Below are 13124 nucleotides of genomic sequence, written 5' to 3'. Positions count from 1 at the left end.
ATCTATCGTTTGTTACTGCAGTGTTTTGTTTAGTATAACGGTGACAACACCTGGATTACCACAATATTGTGGGCCCTCTCATCCTCTTCGAAAAATATTATTCGGAACGGAGAGCCACAGTTTTAATCTAGAAATAACAAGCTCTTTTGTAAGTAAGAAAACTGAAGATGTAATCAGGGCAATTAGAATAAGAGCTTCCGTATTTAATTATTAATTGCGTAACTATTGTAAAACGTATCTCAGTTACGTTTATTTAACAATGGATCTAGGTCTGCGTCTGTCTAGTGGTCTAAAGAGTACTGAAGGTATTGTAACTGACAAGTGCTGCACATGAAAATCTAAGCAACATTTTTCTCACAACAACTGTTACGTACGAGAATATACGCTGTTATCTTGGATGTATGAAAATTTCAAATATTTGTACAGTGTGCTTAGAGTAACTTAATTAATCAAATTATGTTTATAAAAATCGGAAATTCAGTTATTATACGCATCTATCTATCTATATATATAAAAGAAAGTCGTGTTAGTAACACTATTTATAACTCAAGAACGGCTGAATCGATATGACTGAAAATTGGTGGGCAGGTAGCTTAGAACCAGGAAAAGGACATAGGATAATTTTTACCCCGTTTTCTATTTTTTATTCCGCGCGGACGGAGTCGCGGGTAAAAGCTAGTCTATATATATAAAAGAAAGTCGTGTTAGTTACACTATTTGTAACTCAAGAACGGCTGAATCGATTTGACTGAAAATTGGTGGGCAGGTGGCTTAGAACTAGGAAACGGACATAGGATAATTTTTACCCCGTTTTCTATTTTTAATTCCGCGCGGACGGAGTCGCGGGTAAAAGCTAGTTTGTTATAAATTGTAGATGTAAATGTTTTTTAATACTTTATAAGACTTAATCAAGTTTGAATATATAAAGTTGTGAACAAAGAAATGTATCAAATCATCAAAGCAGTGTGCAGTCGAGCCAAGTCGTTCTAAAATATGGACGAGTTGCAGTCATTCAGTGAGATTTTGGAAATTCATGGCGCGCTCCACGTTTCAACTACTTAGACGTGAAGAGACGTGAAGCTTACGTTTTATATTTAAGAAGTTCGTTTAATATTGAACATTTTTACGTAACATTTCATGTACTTCAGAGATTGATAAATTTGGCAACGCATCTGCATTTGCGGATGACTATGGGCAACGGTCGCCTCGCTATTGTGGCGAATCCAGGTGGCCGTTTGCTCGTTTGCCACCTTATAATATATAAAAAAAAGAGATTGATAAACAATACAATTAATAAAATTAGAGTGTATGTAATATGAAAAAAAAAAAGAAATCCTAGTTCTGGAACGTTATGTATTTCCGGTAGCCGCTAGTGATAAATGAACATGTCAGTAATGATAGGTATATATAAAAATATTGACAAGTGCATATCACACTAATATTATAAATGTGAATGTATAGATGGATGGATGTTTGAAGTTATCTCTGGAACGGCTCCAACGGACCTTGATGAAGTTTTGCACAGTTGTAGAACATAGTCTAGAAGAACACATAGGCTACTGCGGACGGAGTCGCTGGCGATAGCTAGTACTTAACTAATTTTAAGATATATGTTGTCTCTGATTTTTCAATAATAATGAATGGGATAAAATGTTTTATACAAATTAATAGAGGAAAGAATCAACCTGTTGCATTCATAAAATTTCAATTTTAATATGAAAATATTTTTATAAAATATTTAATAAACTGACTACTCGTTGGATACTTGACTTAAAAGTACTTAGCGCTGCCAGTTCATGATGTTGCCAATTTAACTGTAGCCGTGAAGCGCTATTCGGTTAAAAGTAGTTATTTAACTAATTTATCGCTTTTTATACTACTAGATGTCGCACGCGACTTTGTCCACGCGGAAGTAAAAACTTAATTAGTAACCTATGTGTTCTTCCTTGCTATGTCCTACATGACTATGCCTAATTTACGAGATCCGTGCAGCGCTTCTGTAGCTATCATTGAACAAACATCCATCCATCCAATTATTCGTATTTATAATATTAGTAGGATTAATAGTTGTCAGCGTTTTACTGCAATTATGTTATTTACATAGTTAACTAGTGCAGTTTAGTTTAGAAGATTTTGAACTCTACTAAGTTATTCTATCAATAGACTAATTGCCGTGGGTTTCTGAGAACAAAATAACCGTTTAAAACATATTGGTTTTGTCAAATATGAATGACAACGATAACGATATGTTTTGTACAGCAATGTTGGTTTCACAGTCTAGTACAACAAACGACATGTCAAAGTTTTTTTTTTTAAAAGAGAATAAAGCCGACTTTGACACCATCAAGTCTAACCTACCGGTCACAATGAGACGAACCGAAAAGTAACGCGAGAAATCTTAAATACTCTTTTAACTTCTATATAGTAAAGTCACCTCAAAGTAAAATGTTGTACAAGTCTTTTTTAAATACATGTGAAATTGTAAGCAATGTATTAATAAAATAACGAATCTCATATATTGCACAGATTTAACTCGATGTTAGGTAGCGGCCAATTTACAGCGGGCTGCTGGCTTGGGGCGGGGAATGGCGGCTCTTTGGTCACTCGACTCTCGAGACGCTCTAATGAAAGCACTTGTTTGCTCTTTTGCTACTTTCAAACCTAATATCATTATAATTTCATATAATATTACGTGCAATTTTTTCAGCGCTTGTGAGTTGAGGGGTTTCTTTAGGAAAACAGTATCTTTTACACTTTGTGCGTGTTTTGTTTATTTACTTAAATTTTACTAAAATTGTCGCTTTGTATGAAATGTTGTTACAACTGCAAATAATTTTGTTACGGAGATAGGAACAGTATTGAATTATTATTTATTAACAGTTCTCTTTTTTTAATACAAAATACATGTTAATATTCTTAAAAACTTGCTGTGTTCCTGTTCCGCGTTTCGCTTGAATATTGTTTAAACAACGCGAAACCGCAACTTTCTCAATATTTGCTGCTTCTTTATTACATATTTTATTCGAAACTCCCGCATGAATTTTATAGACTCCTTGTTTAACTTGGTACGAAGGAAAAGCATATTTGTTTTATGAAGTACATGTATCCAAAAGTATGCTAAACTTGACACTAACTTAGAATTATAAATGTCGTTGTAAGAGAAAATGTGAGTCCCAATATGAAGAGAAAACTAGAATTTCAAAAATATCTTTTGAAGGTTTTAGTATAGTAAATACTTCAGACTTCAGTCCCGTAAGTACGTAAACTAAACAGGAGGTGAAAACATCAAATCACATCACATAGAACTTAACTACGTACATATGCGTTTACTCATTTGTTTTTTACTCTAAGTTTTGTTTGCTTTAAACTCATACATTACGAGGTGGCACGGTTTAATGATGTTCTTTTCTTTGCTTCGGCTCTACCGAAGTTCTCGTTACGAAAATAAAATTAATAGCACAGAAGCAAAGGTCGACGATTTTATTTTCTTAAATATTTGTAACTAAGAAGATTTACGTTTTATATAAATTAAACGAAATCTAAAACCATTTCTGTTCGAAAGACAGTAATTTTGCAACATTTGTTTCGTTGTTTTGACCAAATACATGTATTAGTCATCCGCGACTCATTCCGAGTGAAACTAAAAAACTTAATAAATAGCCTATGTGTTCTTCCTGACTATTTTCTAAATCTGTGCCAAATTCAATTAAGATCCGTTGAGCAGTACCGGAGATACCTACAAACAAACAAAACTCCATCCATCTAATAATTCGCATTTATAATGTTAGTAAGATTTCACATTTTACGTTTACGATGTCTTCGTATATCCTTCTCACTCTCTTTGAAAAAAATAGAGAAAACATAATATCTTAAAAAAGTATTACTACAGTTCAAATTGACGGTAATATTAAGGAACAGTGACTTTGCGCACACAATATTTTCAAAGCGTTCTGTCTTTCGATACACGAATGCGTTTGTAAATATGTAAGTTTGAACACAACACCCTATTACAAATATATTCCCCGGGAGTACAATGCAGGGAATTTGTAGATAAGATGGAGTTGTACGAGTGCCTCCCCTCCTCCAGCCGAAGGAGCCTTCCCCTCCCCTGCCTAGCTTGTATTCCTACGACCTAGATTTGAGTGTAGTTCTCGAAATTTCTTATAAAAATTTACTGCATCTTCGCATGGTAAAACTTTTCGTTCTGGGCAGAAATGTTTATTTTCATTTAATTTAATATTAGACACAGAATTTACTAGAAAGGTAATAGATAGAACTTTACAAAGTTCAAAAGGATTCTTTTTTTTTTTTCTTTTGGTAAAACAGGTATTATAGTTTTTTTTTTTTTTCAGGTAAGAGTCCAGTTGTTACCTGCATGGCATGATAAGTAGACGTGTGACTTTTTCGCTGCCACGGTAAGAAACAATACCTAAAAATGTAAATAATTATTCATACATATTGAGGCCAACCTTGAAATCGTTCATACCACGCTAATACTACTCGTTTAACGGCTTCGAGATTCGATACTAACGGCCAAACCCTATAATCGATCTTTAAGATCGATCCGAACGTTATTAAATAATCTTCAATTTATTATTAAGTAACATTTTGAAGAAGTACAAAAATCAATTTATCCCCTTTTAATCGATAAATTGTAGTATAAATTGTTTTATTAATTTTTTACTACTTCAACGAAAAAGAATATGATGCAAAAATGGATAGAGATGGATTATTGGGATCGGTTATGAAATTGTACCAATATATACGAGTTATTTAATATACAACTGGAATATGATTTGTAAATGTAGAATTTTCCATTTTCTCGACGAATGGCTACCTCGTAGTTCGCCAAGCTTGCTTGATGTTACAAAATACATAAATGCACAGACAGACAGCGGTTACTGCCAACTTACTATGTTACTTTATTGAGATTGCTTCGCATGCAAACTTTTATGTACACTTGGTGATTTTATTTGGTCGTATTTCACTTTGCTGATATCTATCTATGCTTTTCTACTTTCAGTTTTAAATTACATTTTAACGTACAACCGTAGCACTTGTTTCAAAATATTTTTGCTATCGGTATTTTATGAAGAGTGTGACTGGGATGTCAATAATGTTTTGTAACAGTATTTTGAAATGGCAACACACAGTTAAAACTACTACAAATTAAAAAAAAATAATTATAAAATGGTCATTAGTCATATTTTCGTGATTCAGTTAATGTATGTTAAAGGCAAGATCATGTCTATTGCCTTATGCCTTATATAGGTTATCGACATTCACGAACTATTTAATAACCGTTGTTATTGATTTTGCTAATTATATGTATTACATTTAATGCTTTGTTATCCTATCATTATATTGTAATAATTGTAAAGGAGTCACGTACACTAAATATCAAATGAGACAGCATGAAACGTAGATTTTGTTACCTACATACTATACCAACATTGTTTTATTGCAAATATATCCGCGAGGATTAAATAAAAAAACTTAATTGTGCCTACGTGTTCTTCTAGACTATGCTCTACATCTATGCCATCATTTTATCGAGATCCGTTAAGTCGTTTTGGAGATACTTTCAAACAAACATCCATCCATCTAAATATTCGCAATTATACTTTTAGTAAGATAGAGTTATTACATAGACTACATATATACGCTTGTCGGTTACTAATATTCAAAATATTGATATGATGCCCTAGTACTAAGCTTATTTACAAGTTATTTAAAGAAATTCCATTGAAAAGCACATGCAATGACATTCGTAATAAAGACAAAGCATTAACCCCTGGTCCCTAAGTTATAGCAGCTCAATCGCATGTAACATCTGTAGAACGTTCCAGAACAATAAAAAGTTGACCGGACCGAGTCATAAACTATGCGACATCTTATCATAGATACGCAGACAGACGCTTGCCCTAAATCTTTATTGGATTTTCAATGACGATTTTATAAGATTATATTATGTTTAACAGTGGCTTATGCGATTTATTTTAATAATTACTACTTTTTAAAAGCACCATAGCTAAAGGCATCCTTTCTAAAGCTTTCAATATCATCTTGAGTTGAATCATAGATAATATTGTTTTTCATTTAATCGAAATTGTAATTGTGAACTCCTACAGTTTGTTTAATTGATTTTAACAAATCAATTGTGATACAATTCGTATCTTTTCCAAAAATGTCAACTACCTAGTTAGCCAAGTTGTTTTTTTTTATTAACGTTTCCCTAACTTTATTGCAATGTATTGGACAGTATTTGATCAGTAATTTGGGTCGTAAATCGGAAAGGGTACGGCTCGTGGCAGTTTGACAGGGGATTGAACGGACGTAGGATGTTTTGCGGCTTCCATTACCCAATTTGGCCGTTGCTTTATTTTTATTGTTTCTCTTTTACATATCAGACTTCAACGAATTTCGCTTTCAGTCGCTTTAGAGATGTCAGTTGTCTGTCTATATATCTATTGGATTCTTTTTAGTACCTTGTTCAATTTCAGTAATATGTAGGATCAGTTTTATAATTTATTATCAATTATCAATTTACTGTTCTAAGTAAACGACCAGTTTATGAATTACACTGTTATTACTCTTACAGATTATAATTAGTTACAGCCTTAATGAAAATATGTTTGACGTGTGACAGGAACTTAAGGAAGTCTTCGCTACTAGTATATTGAAAAATCAAATTCAAGGGATAAAGTTTAGAACAATCTCTGTTATGATTATATCTACGCTGGTGTGAGATATCGATTCGTTGCAAATGCACCAGCCACCCTACAATGAGGGACATTGCATTACCCCTACTATATATATAGTATATAGATATAGATAGGTGTCAGAGAGGGGTAATTTAATTTGTACGTCTGAAATGAACGCGGTGTAGAATCAATCGGTGCACTCGCATTTGATGATATAAATTTAAGGTAGTCCAAGAATTTTATTTTTTTCTACGTTAGTGGGATACGTTTTATTGCATAGATATAAGACAACTTTGGATCGGAACATCATAGTAGCTACGGAACTTTTTGTTGAAACATTAGGCTCTAAAAGATGGATTCAAAATATCCAAAAAGATGCAGTAAAGAAATAAACAACAGATAAGTATGGGACAACAATAGTGTAAAAAATCTGTCAAGGATGTTACTAAGTTAGCGAATACCATCTTTCGAAAACATCATCACTTAATATCATGTAGGATTGTAATGAAGCGCTATCTTATTCAATAAAAAAAGTTAATAAATCATTAATGGCGAAAAAATAATCGCAATCAGATTAATGATATCATTTAAAACGAAACATTTAGGAAGTAAGTTTAATTTTTAAAAAAATATCCAGTCGTTTAATGGTTGTCAGTTCCCGAAACAATGGCAGCACAATTATATAGCTGCAACAGATAATAAATCATCTGTAAATTGACAGATTATATAAACGAATGCGAGTTTGATTGTTACTTTTAAGGGCACTGAAAAATGTTTTAAATTGTTTCTTACGAAACGCCAAAAATCAATAATATGAGCAACGCCGTGTTTTTTGTTAAAATGCAAGAATGATTTCATGTGCATTCTTAAATAACAACTGTCAATTATTAAATGTTTTAGAGATGTTACGATTTATCGATGATTCGAATTTAAAAAAATTTTTTTTAATACATTTATTTTGCTTATTTTACGGCAAAGCATTTACTGAAGGAAAAATACACGAACTAAACTTGAATTATTATTATTATTACATTATGCATTACATAGGTCTTATGTAAAAAATATTATAAGCATGATTAAATCTGACCTATTAGTAAATTGTTGTTGCCACTTGCCAATTGTATATGGAAATTTACTATCTAATTTGGAATATGAAACATTTTAAAAGCCAGCACAATATATTGCCCACGCTGTAGGGGTAGTTTTATGAGAGCATTAAAATGCGTACATGATAGCATTTCTGTCTCTCCCGGAAAGTGTAGCTATATCATCGTGCATATTTCTGTTAATTTAAAACGTTTCCACCGCATCATTCGAACCATTATCGTATTCCACTTTAGATATATTTTAAGATGTGTTAATGTCGTTTTACTTAAGAACAACAAGTGATAAATCGATATCGATAATAGTTATCGACATTTAAAACTATCGATAAGTTTATCGTTGCTCTTGACATCATTAAACACAGTTGCGTAATGAGTTGAGCGTGAGATACGTTATCCGAGGACGACGTCCGCTCGCCCACGCGGCTAAAATCATAATGATTAACTCGATGGGACTGCCCTCTTGGAATTACGGTGCAGCGCCTCCGGACGGTATAATTATGAATTAATATCGAACTAGATCAGTGCGGAATGTCAATTGGATTTATGGAGTCTTGACCAATTTCGATATTTAACATTGATATTACGAATTTTACGTTTTTACTATAAACGTTCCTAAAAGACATACTAAGGACGCCTAAGATGATTGATGCTCTAAAAACTGAAAAAATTAGATGTAAAGTTTTTCGGGTTTGTTGAAAATTTTGCTTATTTCATTTTGAAAAACGAATTTTTACATTTTGATTTATGACTTTACATGGTGTTGCAACGTATGCAAGTTTTTTTAATATATGTGTAACAGTATACCTTGTATTTTATGCAAATGGTTACAATTGTTTCCGAGATAAATGTAGTTGCACATGACAGTGAAATGTGCGGGAAATTCCGTGCTCTGCAATTCCGACTTGAAAGCGACAGACGGACGGACAGCTGACCAACGTGAATGTAGGCCTTAAACTATTAAATAGATGCTGCAGTATACAGTTAAATAAACCTTTAATTCTTTGCACATTCGTATTCTGCAAATTAACCTATTTGTTATCGTAGACAAGTAGTATTAGCGTTTTGAGACGATGTAAAAACACTCGCTTTCGAATAAGATTATAAAGTTTTGTTCATTAGGGATATGCAGATTCCCAAAGATTTTTTAATGATATTACAATTTTTGGATTACTTTATGAGAAGTGGAAATAGGTTCAAGACATTTTTTTTTTATTGAATTTCCAATAGTTCCTGTAAAATTTGCACTGCTCACTTCGATACGTTATGTTTTGTTTGATTAATATACAACTGGTTTAATCAATAAAGCTATCTTACAACTATTAGCGATTACGTAAGAGAGGTTGTAGAACGCAGTGCGGCTGCGACCGCAGCGCGTAGCGTTACGTAGCACGTGTCGTAGGCAACGCGCCAATTGTCCCGCCCGCCCTAATATACTGGGCGGACTACGCTACGGAAATTAGCCTACGAACATTCAGAGTAAAATGTTAGACATAGTACATAGAAGCTGAACGTCATTTCCTTTTTATGTATTAAAGTTTAAGCATTGATTATAAATTTTGAAACTTTGCTCGTGGGTCCTAAAACAGAGTAATTAGCCTTAGCACTTTATTGAGCAAATATGATTTAATAATAATAATAATAAAGAAAAGACATTTAATCCGTTCAAAGACATTACGACACATTTACATTACATTTAAGATTACTCTAAACATTTCATTGGATTCATTTGTTTTTACACAACACAGTGGTCTGTTTCTATCATTATTCTTTGTCTATTGCGATAATCGTCTATACTTACCGCAAAAACATTGCAGACTACTTTCACTATATTATGGAACAATGTTGCCTTGTTATAAAAATTGACTTTCCTTGGCGTTTAGCAATAAATTTGGAGAAAAAAGGACTTATACCGACATTATAAACCCAAGTTTGTTTGATGTAAGAAATGCTTAGTGTGTAAATAAATTATGTCGACGCCCCCAGCCAACAAGTCGGTAATGTGCTATTACGGACTTTTTGCTGTTATATCAAATTTGGCATCTACGGGTTGGGATACACCTTTGTGAATTTTTTCGTATTTTTCCTGTGTTTTATTTAGGTCAAAAATGATAAGCATTTATATTTTTATTTATTTTATATTTTTTATTATGCTTTTTAATTAATAGCTTGGATTCTATTATTGAGATAAAGAAATTAAACGTATGACTAGATAGCCCAAAAAATTAGCTTTCATTTGATGCCTTATTGTCATCATAATTTGCAGGCGTTAAATAAATATGAATCAAAACAGTTTTTCGTCTCTCCTGTAAAATTTGTATTTTGCGATTACCGACTTATTGGCTGGGAACGTCGATGTCTGCTCTAAAGTTATTTCGAGGTTACACCTCTGTGGAGAAAAGTTACTCGAAAATGTATCAGGACACTAATTGAATATAAATCTTTTTTGTCGTAAGTTACAGACTACTGTGACCGTGGGCTTCCACTGCAGAAATACTTGTTTACAGAAATATTTAATTGTCTCTGTGATTGATGAAAATTAAGATAATGTGTTTAGTACGGGTGTTAAGGCAGTGGAACTCAATGTTAATTGGTTTTTTATTGTTGTATTATACTCCTTACCATGGAAATCACATATACCTTATGTTTGTTATGTTACTATTCATACTTTTATATTTATATACCAGATATGTCGACATGCACATGTTTACATGATAACGCGTTCCGGAATTTTCGTTTGCGAAACATTCACTTACGATACGATCAAGGAAAAACATTGGAAAGGCAATAAATTGATGCAAGCCAATGACGCTCATCACTGTGGTAGTTATTCGCTTAGTTTACGAGCCATTCTGCTCGTTAAATGTCGCTTAGCGCTACCGAAGCGCTTCTAACATCAAGATGGACGATAATGCTCCAAAAGTTTACACATAGAACTTGTGTTGTAAACGTTGAAGTAAGACTTCTAGAACAATTGAGAATGATGTACAAAAACCGGTTTTATTTATTGAAATTTCACTGCCGAAACACTTTTAATGAAGCATAGTGTCGTCTCTGTTGTTTCCTAGAGAATATGAGGAAAACTCCGTTTAAATTAAATTATAAGGTCATTCGTAAAAATGTCAACTTAAATCTTCGAGAACTGCCGATTTTAGTCGCTAAGTGACTTACGCAATACAATGTCATAGAGATTCGTTAACAGCGCGCGTCGCCGATATTTCTGTCATCACCAAAAGTCTCTCGCAACATCTTTGTCAAGATCGTCTTGAGAAAAGTAGCTGCAATTTTCAAGATGGCGGAGCAAATATATACAATTGACATGTAGTCACTATGCCTGTACTGATCAAATAGATGACTATGTTTGTAGCGTTTTCAAATATGGAATACTTTTAGTATGGAATATTTGTCCCAGAAGAACTGTGGGCTGAGCACGTACTTTTGTGACAATCGCCATCGACAAAATTTCATCAAGAATCTTATACTAATTTTGACATAATTGACGATGATGATATCGAGGCGATTGTCACAAATATTCGTGCTAGGCCCACTGATTACATATGAAACCGGGCCCATACCAGTATAATTTACACAAAACAAATGTGCCATTTCTCTCAACTTAAAGAGATTCAAGCCCACGCGATGTCGTCAACAATTGGGGCTCTCAGTTCCGAAGAAATCCGGTGCTTGTGTTAATACAAGACAATGGACAGCGTGGGTTGATTTCAGATGGTTATCCCTTGATATAAGATGATAGTGAGGTAAAAAATAAACACTCATTGTTGTGTTCTAATGAAGATATGTGGATCGTGTTAATGTTTTTTTATTACTAAAGTGTCTACTGATAATTGTTGAATCTTATGCCAATTGTTTTTAAATCGTTTCGACTGATTTAAAACGGACTGAATAATCTTTTTTTGTACGTGATCCTAATTTATTGCCTAACGTGCTTTCAAAGAATAATATAATTTACTAGCTGTCGCCCGCGACTCCGTCCGCGCGCAGTTAAAAAATGGGGGGGGGGGGTTATGAAAAATAGATGTTGGCCGATTCTCAGACCTACTGAATATGCTCACAAAATTTCATGAGAATCGGTCAAGCCGTTTCGGAGGAGTATGGCAACGAAAACTGTGACACGAGAATTTTGTATATTAGATTTTACTTATTAAACTATATTTATCAGTTATAATACGCAAATATACGAATAAATGATAGTAGCATCACAGTTACGGTGCAGAGTAACGTCCCGGTGTTTGTTGTCAAGAGTCTCTTCATTGGAGTGGCAGTTTGCCCGCTCAAGTGTTTAAAACTTCAACCAGTGCTGAAGATAAGCCGGTAATATATTAAAGTTTTTTTTTTATATAACAAACGACATCAGTTGATTTAAAATTAAGTGAACGAAATGTTTACAGCCAGTCTAGCCTACCTTGACGAATTAACAATTTGTTTTACATTTACGATTGACTATGATTTCAGAAAGAATTATGACGGAATACAAAAATAAATCCCCTCATATGATAAATCAAAGTCTCAGTTGCTATTGCGATTCTTATATCGGTTAAGAATATTCCAGGTCAACAGTCCAGCTAATTGAAGTTGGCTTTCTATGAAAGCATAACTTTAAAATATAACTTGAATACGGAAACGATATTAAATTTTTAATTATCGACACAAAATATACAAAGAGCGGTCTTTAAAGTCAGGACAGATGCTAACAATGCCCCCGGGCGCGATGGAGTTTTTTAATAAAATTGCCGGACTGGCAATACGCCAAGATCCCTTGCAAGATTATATTTGTTATCAAAGTCATATGAATCGTGAACTTATTTCGATACCAATGACAAATAATTGTCGACTGATAAATTATTGTAGACTGTTGGATTTATTTCGTAGCACATTAATTGATACAATCAAAGTCTTAGTTCGTTAATAAGAGAGACCCTTAGTGTAGTTTTATTATGAGATATCTACACTAAACGATTGCTTAAGTAATCATAAAATGATTATGTGCGTAACAATAAACGAGGCAGATGTTCGGTCATTAGATAGGTCATATTTTTTCATTTGAATTACAAAACCTACCACTAACTACCACCATGCTCAAGTAGAAAAAGCTTTTGCTTGAATATGCTTTGTTGGTAAGAAGAATGCACGAAACTTTTCAAATTAGAACATTTACTTCACACGTTGCCACTAGTCAGTAAATAATGTTAGTTTCACACGACGGCAGAATAGTGAGGCAGCGTCAGCGGTGGGCGTGTTAAAATAATATTAGCAGGTACTTTAATGTTCTATAGCTCTGCCACAATGTTCAACCCTC

General features: G+C 33.4%; 1 protein-coding gene across 3 annotated transcripts in view; it reads left to right on the top strand.

Moving 5' to 3' along the window:
- The window catches only part of LOC106718652 (focal adhesion kinase 1), a 119827-nt gene that overhangs the window by 56681 nt on the left and 50022 nt on the right, over nucleotides 1-13124 (top strand). The window contains exon 1 of one of the 3 annotated variants that reach the window (XM_045684411.1): nucleotides 4353-4415. The exons of the other annotated variants lie outside the window; for them this stretch is intronic. Coding sequence (XP_045540367.1) covers nucleotides 4381-4415 — 35 coding nt within the window. The 5' untranslated portion in view covers nucleotides 4353-4380. Of the gene's footprint in view, nucleotides 1-4352; nucleotides 4416-13124 lie in introns of those variants that run through there. 3 annotated transcript variants of the gene reach the window in all.

The sequence above is a fragment of the Papilio machaon genome, chromosome 26 (genome assembly GCF_912999745.1).
Source record: "Papilio machaon chromosome 26, ilPapMach1.1, whole genome shotgun sequence".
Lineage (NCBI taxonomy): Eukaryota > Metazoa > Arthropoda > Insecta > Lepidoptera > Papilionidae > Papilio > Papilio machaon.
The sequence above is the reverse complement of the archived record's forward strand: the minus strand, read 5'-3'. Positions and strand labels throughout refer to the sequence as shown.